At 45.5% G+C, this 12,832-nt stretch overlaps 2 protein-coding genes and 2 long non-coding RNA genes across 5 annotated transcripts in view; 2 read left to right on the forward strand and 2 right to left on the reverse strand.

Moving 5' to 3' along the window:
- The window catches only part of LOC133359164 (transitional endoplasmic reticulum ATPase-like), a 34,063-nt gene extending 33,636 nt beyond the window's left edge, over window positions 1–427 (reverse strand). Inside the window, exon 1 of the mRNA XM_061577569.1 lies at window positions 304–427. Within this exon, the coding sequence (XP_061433553.1) occupies window positions 304–320 (17 nt within the window). The 5' untranslated portion in view covers window positions 321–427. The remainder of the gene's footprint in view (window positions 1–303) is intronic.
- The window catches only part of LOC133359200 (uncharacterized), a 55,127-nt gene that overhangs the window by 39,906 nt on the left and 2,389 nt on the right, over window positions 1–12,832 (reverse strand). The window lies entirely within an intron of this gene.
- The window catches only part of LOC133359201 (uncharacterized), a 53,327-nt gene that overhangs the window by 39,127 nt on the left and 1,368 nt on the right, over window positions 1–12,832 (forward strand). The window lies entirely within an intron of this gene.
- LOC133359184 (zinc finger protein 226-like) lies at window positions 3,000–12,824 on the forward strand. 2 transcript variants are annotated; one of them, XM_061577604.1, is made up of 5 exons: window positions 3,000–3,061; window positions 5,942–6,571; window positions 7,357–7,440; window positions 9,935–10,021; window positions 11,002–12,824. In XM_061577604.1, the coding sequence occupies exons 2-5, from the start codon at window positions 6,016–6,018 to the stop codon at window positions 11,724–11,726; spliced, it is 1,452 nt and encodes a 483-aa protein (XP_061433588.1). In that variant the 5' UTR covers window positions 3,000–3,061; window positions 5,942–6,015; the 3' UTR covers window positions 11,727–12,824. The 2 variants fall into 2 exon arrangements, with proteins under 2 accessions (XP_061433588.1, XP_061433587.1); XM_061577603.1 differs by having other exon boundaries at window positions 3,011–3,091.

Genomic DNA, 12,832 nt, shown 5'->3' on the forward strand with positions numbered 1-12,832 from the left:
CGATTTTTTTTTACGTTTTGTTTATTTGTTTAAAAAAAAAAATAAACCACCTCCCCGGCGTATAAAACGATGGGTAAAACGATCGTAAAATAACGACGACGTTTTACAAAGCAACCAACAATATCGAAACTCTCCCAGCGTTTTTTTTTATTTTATCGCAGCAAGAGTTTCACGGCGTTACGACAAGGCTGGGACTTGCGGCCTAGTCTCTACTCAATTACACATTTTTGTGTTGTTTAAGATATATAAACTCTGACATGTAAGAAACAAACAAAAAAAAACACACATTCGTTAGTTACTTACTCTCCGCCCGTGGCCATGCTTGGAGACAGACGCCGATCGTTGCTTTTATTAAAACAAAAATATATAAAATAAGAAATCGGCCACTCCGCTTCTAATATCGTCGGCGAACAAGTGACTCGGTGGATTTAGAATCTCCCACCACGCACCGCGGTGCACGCGCACGCAGTGACGCAATAACGCACGCGCACGCACGCAGTGACGTAATAACGCACGCGCACGCACGCGCACGCAGTGACGCAATAACGCACGCGCACGCACGCAGTGACGCAATAACGCACGCGCACGCACGCACGCGCACGCAGTGACGCAATAACGCACGCGCACGCAGTGACGCAATAACGCACGCGCACGCACGCGCACTCACTCATCACTCACTCATCACTCACCACTCACTCATCATTCACGGGTGACGTCACCGCGCGCGGCACAAAAACACAAAGTCACGGCGCGGTGACGTCATCGCGCACACCGCCCGCGTTGCGGCTTGACGCGTCCACAGCGAACGGGGGGGAGTGGACCCGATGCGTGATGACGTAGAGATCATTTAACCCCCACCCCTTCCCCCCCGGGGGGCCATGGGTAACGCGCGATGACGTCATGTTTTAAATACTCTTGCGCCTGTAAATAATGCGGGATGACGTCACGTGTTAAATACTCTTGCGCCTGTAAATAATGCGGGATGACGTCATGTTTTAAATAACCACGTGTCAGTGTATCATGCGCGATGACGTCACGTTTTAAATACCCATATTCTTAGGTTAAAAGAAAACAACAAAAACAATGTACACAAGCGGTCGTCTTCCCGATTTAAAACGACCGCTCGTGTGTTTTGCGATCGAAACGTCGTAGATTTGTTTTTTGTTATTTTCTTTGAACCTATTGACGTCACTTTGGGGGCCGTCCATAAATGACGTCACGCGACTTTGGACGATTTTTGACGCCCCCCCCGCCCCCCCCCATTAGTCACACGGCGTCACAAAAAGTCAGACCCCCCCCCCCTCAAATATGACGTCACAAAGCTCTGCCCCCCCCCCCCCCAAAAAAAATAAAACATGCTTCAAATCGCTTTTAAACTATTGTCATTGTAGCGCGTATTTAATGTGGCGCTGCACTCTGATGTTGTAGGAGAAAACATTTACTAAAAAGTCTATTTAATTAAGTAGAACGTATTGTCTATATTTATTTAAATTTGCGCATTTTGAAGTGACGTCACATTGTTCAACTCCCCCTCCCCTAGGTGCGTGACGTCATTTATGGACGGCCCCTTTACCGAAATAGCCGTCTCTAATGCCGCTTTAAACGCCACGGGGTCTGTGCGTGATGACGTCATGATTTAAATACCCTCGCGCCTGTACGCGTGACGTCATGTTTTAAATAACCTTGCCTGTACAATGCGTTATGACGTCATGTCGCATGTACATGACGTACCGTTTGAACTGCGAGAACTCCAACAATGGCTGTTGTAGGGGACTACTCTCCACCAGGGGCTGAGATGGCTCTAAACGTTATTTGTGGGACTCTCTCCCAGGGCTTGCGAAGACTTCAGTTTTTTATTCATTTTATTTGGTAATAGCCCTGTGTTGAATCGGGTGCAACCGCAACAAACTAAAAACATGAACAAGAAAACATCTTAAAGTGACTGTGTGACTGAGTGCAAACAGAAAATCCAAGAAAAGACGGCAAAATATTGCAGAAAAGCACCGTACACCAACGCTGTGTGCAAACATCCCAGTGGGATGCAAGTCAAACAACAACAACCACAAGACAACTTAGATTAAGGCCATCAGTCTAACTCCGTACTACAACAAACATGGCCAAACCAAAAAACTTTTCGAAATCACCAAAATAAAGCCATAAAAGCCTTGGATGGTGGTGTAGAGACTCAGGATCTGCAGTAGCTACAATTATTGTTGTAGGGGAGTCTCTCACAAGGGCCTGACATGGCTCCAAAGGTGATTTGGGGATTCTCTCCCAGGGCTTGCAAAGGCTTGAATGGTGGTGGAGGTAGATATGGTAGTGTAGGCACATGTAATTTTTCCATCACAGAAATATTTCGTTTCTAACCACTTTTGTCCAGCATCTGTACTTTTAAGGCATAAGCAATTAGAAAATTCTAGATTTGAAGCTTTCGTGACTGCAAGGATTCATACTCTTAGGTTTTTTCGGTAAATTCACGTAGGTAAAAAATAAATAATTTAAATAAAATAATAGAAATAATAGAAATAAACTTATGGAAAAAATAATAGAAATAAAATTAATATTTTATTTCTATTATTTACTTTTTATTATTTATTTTTACCTACGTGACTTTACCAATTAGAAAATTATAATAGAAATAAAAAAATTATTTTATTTCTATTATTTTATTTTTATTATTTACTTCTACCTACGTGACTTTACCAATTAGAAAATAATAATAGAAATAAAAATATTCTTTTATTTCTATTATTTTATTTTTATTATTTACTTCTACCTACGTGACCTTACCAATTAGAAAATAATAATAGAAATAAAATTATTCTTTTATTTCTATTATTTTATTTTAATAATTTATTTCTACCTACGTGACTTTACCAATTAGAAAATATCACTTACTAACCCAAGAACAAAAAATATTTGTTTTGTTCCACTGAAATTGTACTTTGGTAGCGTGGTGCAAATCGCCGCGGTCCCTCCGCCTCCACCACCACCACCATCACCCCCTCCCCCATCAACGTTGACCAGACATCATCAGCAGCAGCAGCCAGGCCCGGCAGAGGTAAAGACTCAGGCCTTTCTCGTTCGTCAGGTAATGCTGTTGTTGTTGTTGTTTACGTGAGACTAACATAACGTTTAACAAACAAACACTCTCTCCCCCCCCCATCCTTCTTTAAACTCGAGTGCACAGACGAAGATTTTTGTGGGAGTTGCGTTTCCGTGACCAGTGGCGTGTTAGACTTGTCGTTCTTTCGTTCTCTACAGGGCCTACTGTTGTTAAAATATAACCAAACACAACAACAACAACAGCAGCAGCATCACAACTACATTTTGTTAAAGAATGTTTAACCATAAGCCACGTGGTCTCGCGTGCAAACTGCTCCGCTTTGGCAAAATGCTGTTGCGGTTTAATTTCGATTTAAAGCTTCTTTCGTGACTGCAGGGATTTATCTTCTTGGTTCTTTCGGTAAAGTCGTGTAGAATGGAAATAATAAAATAATAAAATAAAACATAATAAAATATTTTATTTTAATAAAATGTGAATGAAAATAATAGAATAAAAATGAAACATAATGAAATTTCGATTTAAAGCTTTCGTGACTGCAGGGATTCATCTTCTTGGTTCTTTCGGTAAAGGCACGTAGAAGGGAAATAATAAAATAATAAAAATTAAACATAAAATACAATTCTCACGACGTTTCGGCCACAACGCAAGCAGCCGTCCTCAGGTGAAGACCAGGTCTGTCGAGAAGACAGCGTCTACACCTGAGGACGGCTGCTTGCGTTGTGGCCGAAACGTCGTGCGAATTGTTTTATTATGTTTTATTATTTTATGCTGTCGCCGTTTTTGACTTTGTGAGGTTTGTTTTTTGTGTTTGAAGAGAAGGAGGCAACTTGGAAGCGGATTCACTTCCCCAACTCCTTATGGCGACGTCTTCGTAGCGCACGGAAGTTGATCGCCCCCCGTGTCACAGTCCCATGCATCTCACCCCGTGTCACAGTCCCATGCATCTCCCCCTGAATCTCCCTCTTGCATCTCCCCCTGAATCTCCCTGTTTCACAGGCCCTGCATCTCCCCCTCCATCTCCCCCTGTATCTCCCCCTGTATCTCCCTGTTTCACAGGCCCTGCATCTCCCCCCGTTTCACAGCCCATGCATCTCCCTCTGCATCTCCCTGTTTCACAGTCCATGCATCTCCCCCCTGGATCTCCCCCCTGCATCTCTCCCTGCATCTCCCCCCTCCAACTCCCCGTTTCACAGTCCATACATCTCCCCCTGCATCTCCCCCAGGCCTATGATGGTGTGTTATGTAAACTAATAACACCGTGTTTAGTTTTTGATTTAAAGCTTTCGTGACTGCAGGGATTCATATTCTTGGTTCTTTCGGTAAAGTCACGTATAAGGGAAATAATAAAATAATAAAATTATCAACCAATAAAAATTCTCACGACGTTTCGACTGAAACACAAGCCATCATCATCAGGTGCGAAATCCACACCTGATGATGATTGCTTGTGTTGGAGTGACTTTACCGAAAGAACCAAGAATACCGTGTTTAGTGTTTATGTTCGTAACGCTACATTTCTCACCCCGTGGCCCTGACTGGACATCTGAAACAAAGAGCTTTGTGTAACTCATCAGATTCCTCCAGTATGAATACAGATTTTGAAGCCTGCAGTCATGGCACACATCTTTTTCAAATAAATTCTGGGAATTGGCAGACTTTGGGGGCGGAATTCGATTTCGTAGTCATTTTATAGCCCCTGTTTTGCAGTCCTGCATTGTGCAGAATTCTTTCGATTAGCCTAAATTTAACATGTTTCAGATCATTTGCACATGGTTTACGTCACTAACGTTCCTTTAAAAAACGCAGGGTGATCTTCTTGGTTCTTTCGGTAAAGTCACGTAGAATGGAAATAATAAAATAATAAAAATAAAACATTAAATAATTCTCACGACGTTTCGGCCACAACATTCAGACTCTGTCTTCTCGACAGACCTGTTCTCCACCTGAGGACGGCTGCTTGCGTTGGGGCCGAAACGTCGTGAGAATTATTTTATTATGTTTTATTTTTATTATTTCATTATTTCCATTCTACGTGACTTTACCGAAAGAACCAAGAAGATGAATCCCTGCAGTCACGAAAGCTTTAAATCGAAATTTAACGCAGGGTGAATTCATTGATGCCGTGTATGTACGTTGAACATCTTTCGCACCCGTACGTCGCAAACCGTGCTAATCGGAGGTGCGCGGCGGGGGAAGGACAAATAAACGAATTGATGCACTTCTAGATTTGAAGCTTTCGTGACTGCAAGGATTCATATTCTTGGGTTTTTTCGGTAAAGTCACGTAGGTAAAAAATTTAAATCAAATAAAAATCACGACGTTTCGGAGGCAACACAAGTCTCCGTCTTCAGGTGGAACCGTCACAGCACGATAGCTGTATCAAGTAAATGAGAAATTCCAAGAAAACAGTCCTTGTATATATACTGGTTGAGGGGGGAGGAACCAGGGCAGACCCCTCGATAGGAGTTTTTTATTATTATGGTAAGGTTGGTGCGGCTGAAACTACGGCTAGTCTACATAACAAAGGACGGATACTTTATATTCTTAGGTTTTTTCGGTAAAGTCACGTAGGTAAAAAAATTAAAATTAATAAAAGTAAAATAAAATAAAAATAAAAAATCACGACGTTTCGGAGGCAACACAAGCCTCCGAAACATCGTGATTTTTATTTTTTACTTATTTTATTTTACTTTTATTAATTTTCATTTTTTACCTACGTGACTTTACCGAAAAGACCCAAGAATATGAATCCTTGCAGTCACGAAAGCTTCAAATCTAGGACTGATCCTTTGTTATGTAGACTGGCTGAGAGGGGGGGGGGGGGTGCCAAAGTTGTTATGTAGACTGGCTGAATTGATGCACGCCTGTCCACAGGTTAGATCCGCACGACCGTCGTTTACTTCCACCGCACCGAGTGACCTGAAACGAACATCACCATCATCACCAGCATGGCGTGCGCGGTGGCTACCCCATTGCCGGAGCCGATGGACGACTTCCCGGCGTGGCTGGAGGCGCAGGGCGTGAACCAGGAGGTGGCTCGGGCCATGGACTCGGAGCTGGGCATCCGGGACTACGGGGTCCTGCGCGCCTGCGTCGGGGACGGCCTCGTGCGTGCCGAGCTGCTGGCCGCGGCGCGCGACCGCCTGCCCTTCGGCTTCTACGCCGTGCTGCGGCAGGTGGTGAAGGCCCTGCGGGGCGACGGGCACCACGATGATGCGGCCGCCGCCTACCCTGGCGACGTGACGCTGGGAGGGCTGGTGGACGTGCTGCTCGCTCTGTTCAGCGGCCTGAGCCGGGAGCTGCTGCTGTCCGCGCGGAGGCTGGGCGAGTGGGATGGACTGACGCATCCCACAGGTTTATCAGCCACGGGCGCTGACAGTCCTGAAGATGTGGGGCTGGGAGCCATGGATGACCAAGAAACCAGTGACGGGGGTTTCGCTTTAACCGCCGCAAGAGCAGCTGCCCCCTTGGATGCGGTAGATTTCGGTGTTTGTGTAGCAGAAGGTAATGTGGCCTGTGTCTGGTATTCACAGAGTGTTTTGGGATTTAATGAAACTACCGAAATGCACCTCCTGTTTGAGCACAATTGGCTATGTACGCTGCGAATCAGTTCCACGTACGTGCAATCTCCGTTTTGGTGTTAAATGCATACATTTACATTTGTGCCGCGTTTTTCCCATTTTTTATGGCAACGAAACTGACACCTTTTGCAAGGAGTCATGCTTACATTCACCACAATACTTGCAGTCAAATGCAAACAAAAAACAATACTTTGATAATGTATGCATTGTCCTTGAAACTGATTGGTCCACACCAGAGACAGCTTTCTTTAGAGCCTAGTCTCATATGGTGTTCGACCAGATGACGCCAAAAGGCGCACAGTTCAAAGACAACGCACTACCAGAGTAATGAGAGCTCGGGGTGAGCAGCTACATCATGGGACCTCCTTTGCCAGTACCAAAATATACTAATAGGGTTTGTCCCCTTTTTTTCTGGCAACAAAACCTGACACCTTTTGCAAGGAATCGTGCTTACATTAACCACAATACTTGCAGTCAAATGCAAACAAAAAAACAATACTCTGATAATTTATGCACTGTCTTTGAAACTGATTGGTCCACACCAGAGACAGCTTTCTTTAGTTGCCAGAAAAAAGGGGAAAAACCCTATTAGTATATTTTGGTACTGGCAAAGGGGAGGTCCCATGATGATTGTGCTGCGTTTTCAAAACTTCCCGCCGAACCAAACTGCTAAAACGCAAGATTGACTTGTTTTCATTGTTTTTACAGATGAGGCCGAGGAGCCAAAGTTGTTGTCTGATGAACTTCTCCAACGCGATCAGTTGATGACCATCAAAGTTGAGACCTGCGCTGGTAAGATTTTTTTCCCCCTTTAAAACTGTTCACGGTGACAGGGCCCCGGCAGTAGCTTTACCGTGGTGTGAAACAAAACTTGATGGTGTCTCTTCAATGAGATACCTTCTATAAAACCAACGAGATTATTATCAGGGGTTGGTGAGGAATAAGACCGACATGCAATGCTCAGAATCAGAATATATTATTTATACTGGAGCTATAATGACTTCTAGATTCGAAGCTTTCGTGACTGCAAGGATTCATACTCTTAGGTTTTACCGAAAAAACCTAAGAGCTATAATGAACTCTATGAAATATTAAAAGAACTTTGATGAAGGGAGCAAAATTTGGGCGATGTACAGCAAGTTTGCTAGACAATTGGAGCTATCGTCTGGAGCGGGGAAAGTGGAAAACAATCGTTATTTACACCTCTAAGTGCCTTTCACCCGGAGGTCACAAGGAATACAGGGCGTTTACTTCGCACAGCTCAGAGGTCGCAAACGGGTTTTGATTCCTTACCCGTACCCGGCCGGGTACGGGTAGTCGGTATCGGGTAGGGTACGGGTATCGGGTACCCGATTGCGACCTCTGGAATGAAGCCATGTTGCAGGCACGGGTGGGTTGATTCTAGGAACTTGAATTGTGAGAAGAGACAAGACGTTGGGAAATGAGTGACAAACGGTTACTCACCAGTGACTCACGGCCTACCCGTACCCATACCCGTACCCGGCCGCACCAGGGTCGCAAACGGGTACCCGTACCCGGCCAGGTACGGGTAGCTGAGTATCGGGTACCCGATTGCGACCTCTGGCACAGCTACAGGGAGCAGATCCGAACCAAAATCGGCGAACGGAGGCAGATGAGAGCGGGTTCAAGTTGTTTTTTGAAACGTCGTAATCGTGAGAGAAAATAACGTGCGTGTTTTTTTTTCAGGCGAACTGACGAGACCACGATGGTCTTTTTAAGGCTGACCCCGTTCTGCACATCTGTGAAATAGAGCTTCGTAGCTCATCGGATTCCTCCAGCCTAAATTACAGATTCTGATTCTGAAAAGATACTTTGTCACAGACATTGACCGAGGGCATCGCTAAACACCCGTATTCGGAGCTCAGCAGCTCCAACCTCTTCTCCCACCGCTGCCTTGTAGGAGTACAGTAGAATAATTCACTGGTCAACAAAAAAAAAACTTTTTTTTCTGGCCTGGACTTTTGCAGCTGTTCTAGACTAATTTCACAGGGTGCCGATTCCAAATCTGATCTCAGATTTGCTCTATCACATGTAATTTTTATGCTATCGGCATACCCCATTTTCATTGATTTTACCCGAAATTAACTCTGTCACTTGTGATTGCAAGTTGTTGCGAGTCAGTGACTGCTTTAGTGTTAAAATATGGTGCTGTATTTTTAGGATAGTGTGTTTATAATATCATTTTTTGTAGATATCCACATTTATTTAATATTTTTCTTCTGCAGTTTTTATTGAAAATGCAATATTTGATATCTCAAAAACCTGATGTGATAGACAAAAACTGATGCCAGATTTGGAATCTGCACCCCAAAATTACCTTAAAACCGTTGGAATACCTTATGCCAGAAAAAGTGTGTTGACCAGTGTAATAATACTGATGTTAAAACACATTTTCTTGGTTCTTTCGGTAAAGTCACGTAGAATGGAAATAATAAAATAATAAAAATAAAACATAATAAAATAATTCTCACGATGTTTCGGCCACAACGCAGGTCTGTCTGCTCGACAGACCTGCTCTCCACCTGAGGACGGCTGCTTGCGTTGTGGCCGAAACGTCGTGAGAATTATTTTATAATGTTTTATTTTTATTATTTTATTATTTCCATTCTACGTGACTTTACCGAAAGAACCAAGAAGATGAATCCCTGCAGTCACGAAAGCTTTAAATCGAAATTTAAAACACATTGTTAATTACCGATAGCCCCAAGTGAAGCCCTCGTATATTGCTCCTACGATAGAAACCACGCTGTCGGGAGCGCATCCCCCATGTATGCCATGGTATAATGACCCCTTTTAGCGCCCATCTTGAGCACTCAGCGAGGTCTGCCTGTATTTGACCATAATTGACTTGAGCATTCTCTGTAAAAACTCATGAAGGTCCAATTTCGATTTAAAGCTTTCGTGACTGCAGGGATTCATCTTCTTGGTTCTTTCGGTAAAGTCACGTAGAAGGGAAGTAATAAAATAATAAAAATAAAACATAATAAAATAATTCTCACGACGTTTCGGCCACAACGCAAGCAGCCGTCTGAGGACGGCTGCTTGCGTTGTGGCCGAAAGAACCAAGATCTTAAACCCGCATAGAGGGTTTAGTTTTTTTTGGGATTATATCGCGTAAATATAAATAAACCCGCCACCACCCGAAACGGCCAATTAGCGACGCATATGTAAGCGAAAGCCTGCATGTTGAACATTCTTAACCCTGCCACGTTCAGCATTGTTCCGTGCCAACCCATGCTGTGTGCATTTGTTTTGTTAAATCCAGACCTAGCTGAACAGAGCCTGGCTTTGGGCGTTGACGATTCTGGCTCCAGCCGGAAGGAGCGGATCGTAAAAGCGGAGAGCTTTGACGGTGAGCCTCATTATTGTTCAAAGACGGTCTTTCCTCTTTACGCCATTTCGCTGCGTGCCCACTGCGCCGTGCCCACCCAAAGGGGGGGCTCCTGTCCACTTGCGTTGCGCTCCCCGTTGAAGCCGTGGTTCTTAACCTTTGCTGAAGCCTTTGCAACCCTTTGATTCTCAATTGTTAAAAAATATTTTTTTTATAATGCTAATAAACAAGCAAGGTTTGAAACAGAGTAAGTTGTATTTTGATTTAAAGCTTTCAGTAAAAAAGTCAACTTCAAGGACAGTGCATACATTATCAGAGTTATGTTTTTTGTTTGCATTACGACTGCAGGTATTGTGGTTTATGCAAACATGACTCCTCGTAAAAAAGGTGTCAGTTTTGTTGCCAGATAGAAGGGTAAAAAAACTATTACCAATGACATTGTTCAGTAGACATCTACGGGTTATCTGCCCACAGATCGTGGTGATGAAATTGTGGTGCCACAATGTCGATGTTTAGCTCCCTCGACTGGTATGCAAGTGGTCCGTGGGTTCCATCCCGACCCCGGCACCTGCTTTCATATTTGTTCATTCTCCCCGTGGACGTGTGGATTTTTCTCCCGGGTTTTCCCTCCGCATTAGAATCCACGTGCGTTTAGAGTACTTGTCTGTTCTACATTTTAACTTGAAAAGCCACTTTGTTGAGCTATCATTTGTGACCAGGTCGCTTCCGAAAAAGAGCTTTATAGCTTGGGGCGGGCCTTACCTGCTATAAATACATGTAGTTTTTGGTTGTTGTGCTGGTATTTTGAGCAAAACTGCCCATCGAACTGCAGATGTGGAAATACAATCGAGTCATTGTGTGCAGTCGGATGCTCGTAAGTTGCTGACCTAAAGTGGCGGATTAGAAAACTACCCAGCCACGTGTGCATCGAATCGAAACCTTTTAAAGTTTATTTTTTTCCGCTCGCCACCATCGCCAACTGCCGTTCCTCTCTCCCGCAGGCAGCAACCACTCTCGCGATCGCCCGCGACTCCTCATTGCGGACGTGAAATCGCTGCAGGCGGCCCAAGCAAACTCTCCGCTCGTCGACAACTACCTCCGCTTTCCCCGGACGCATCATCCGGCGGCCGACGTGAGACGCGGCAACAAAGCCGCGGCGGCGGCGGCGGTCGCCACGAGCACGCCCGATCAGCTCGCGATGGGCCGTGCGCTCGGCTGGGAGGCCGCGGGCAAGGACGCGGCCTACCGGAAGTATCCCGCCGCGGACGACGATCCGCTCCCGGCGTGCCACAGCTGCGGGATCTGCGGGAAGACCTTCTCCATGCGGCGCAACCTGACGCACCACCAGCGCATGCACACGGGGGAGAGGCCGCACCGATGCAAGGTGTGCGGCCAGGAGTTCTCGCGGGTGGACACGCTGAAGCGGCACGAGCGCACGCACACTGGCGAGAGGCCGTACCAGTGCAAGGTGTGCGGGCAGGACTTCCCGCTGCCGGGCACACTGAAACGCCACCAGCGCAAGCACACGGGCGAGAAGCCGTACAGCTGCGACACGTGCGGTCAGACCTTCGCTTGGAAGAACGTCCTCAAAGACCACGAGCGAACGCACACGGGCGAGAAGCCCTTCCGCTGCGACGTCTGCGGTCGGGCGTTCACGCAGTCGTCCTCTCTGAAGTTCCACCAGCGCAAACACGCAGGAGCTTTCGCGCCGGTGATGATTATCTGAAACGGTCCTCTCCCCCCTAGGTAGGCTCGGCCTCAAACGAGTAGCTGGTGCGGTGTGTAGTTAACATCGACGCTGGGGAGACAAAGGCGGTCGGGCGTGGTGCTGACCACCCACACCCCTCGTGTGCCGTGCCGGCCTTAATAGGTGCTACTCGCCAACAGCACTTGCCCCAATAGTCTGTTAAGGCTATACTGGGGGGGGGGGATCTTTGTTTTTGTACATCTTTCACACCGTACGTAGCCCATCGTGTTCATCGGAGGTGCTGGTGGGGGAAGGGGCTATATGCTAAAAGCAGTCCTAAATAAAGAGTTTTTTCAGTTTGCATTCTTAAAGTTCACAGTTTCAGTGTGAATCTAATGGCAGAAGAGAGTTTTCCAGACCAGGTGCAGAGGCACTGCTGAAAGCATGCGATGCAGTGGGCCGTCTTCGGTGAGTGGCTGAAAAGCTGTGGGGTTTGGCACGATAGTCTCGGTGGGCTCTCATGAAATTGTCTTTTCCGAGACCAAGGTTCTCTGCAAACCTCCTGGCTACCATCAAAGGTTTGTACACGAAGCCATACAAATATACAAACACAGACATAATTTCAACCGTGATGACGGTTACAAACTGAGTAATCATTGGAAAGATGTGATTAACCATGCAAAAAAGATTTAACTTACCATGTTTAGTGGTTGTCTCCTTGTCACAGGTTGAGTCACAAACCGTACCTCTCCATAACAAAGGCTCACCCTCTTAAGCCTCACCTTACCATATTAATAAAAAGTGTGCTGTTTTTGGCCCTTACCCCCCCCCCCCCTTCTCCAACCATTATATAAACGGAGTGGTAGCTCCTGCAATCTCTCATTTACTTGATACAGCTGTCGTGGCTGTGACGGTTCCACCTGAAGACGGAAGCTTGTGTTGCCTCCGAAACGTGATTTTTATTTTATTTTACTTTTATTAATTTTAATGTTTTACCTACGTGACTTTACCGAAAAAACCTAAGAATACGATGGTCTGTGTTTTTTGACAGTCTCTCAGCAAGGTACTGTGGTTCGTTGGCAGCGAGCGCTTTGTCTAAATAATAAGCAGAACCTTGTAATGGATATGTTGAGCAACCGGCAGAG

This window comes from Lethenteron reissneri, chromosome 64 (genome assembly GCF_015708825.2).
Source record: "Lethenteron reissneri isolate LAM-NWPU_2019-01 chromosome 64, ASM1570882v1, whole genome shotgun sequence".
Lineage (NCBI taxonomy): Eukaryota > Metazoa > Chordata > Hyperoartia > Petromyzontiformes > Petromyzontidae > Lethenteron > Lethenteron reissneri.

Coding starts and splice junctions, on each gene's coding strand:
- LOC133359184 (XM_061577604.1), top strand. CDS start 6,016: ATGGCGTGCGCGGTGGCTACCCCATTGCCGGAGCCGATGGACGACTTC. Junction 6,572..7,356: donor CGGTGTTTGTGTAGCAGAAG/GTAATGTGGCCT, acceptor TTGTTTTTACAG/ATGAGGCCGAGGAGCCAAAG. Junction 10,022..11,001: donor AAAAGCGGAGAGCTTTGACG/GTGAGCCTCATT, acceptor TCTCTCCCGCAG/GCAGCAACCACTCTCGCGAT.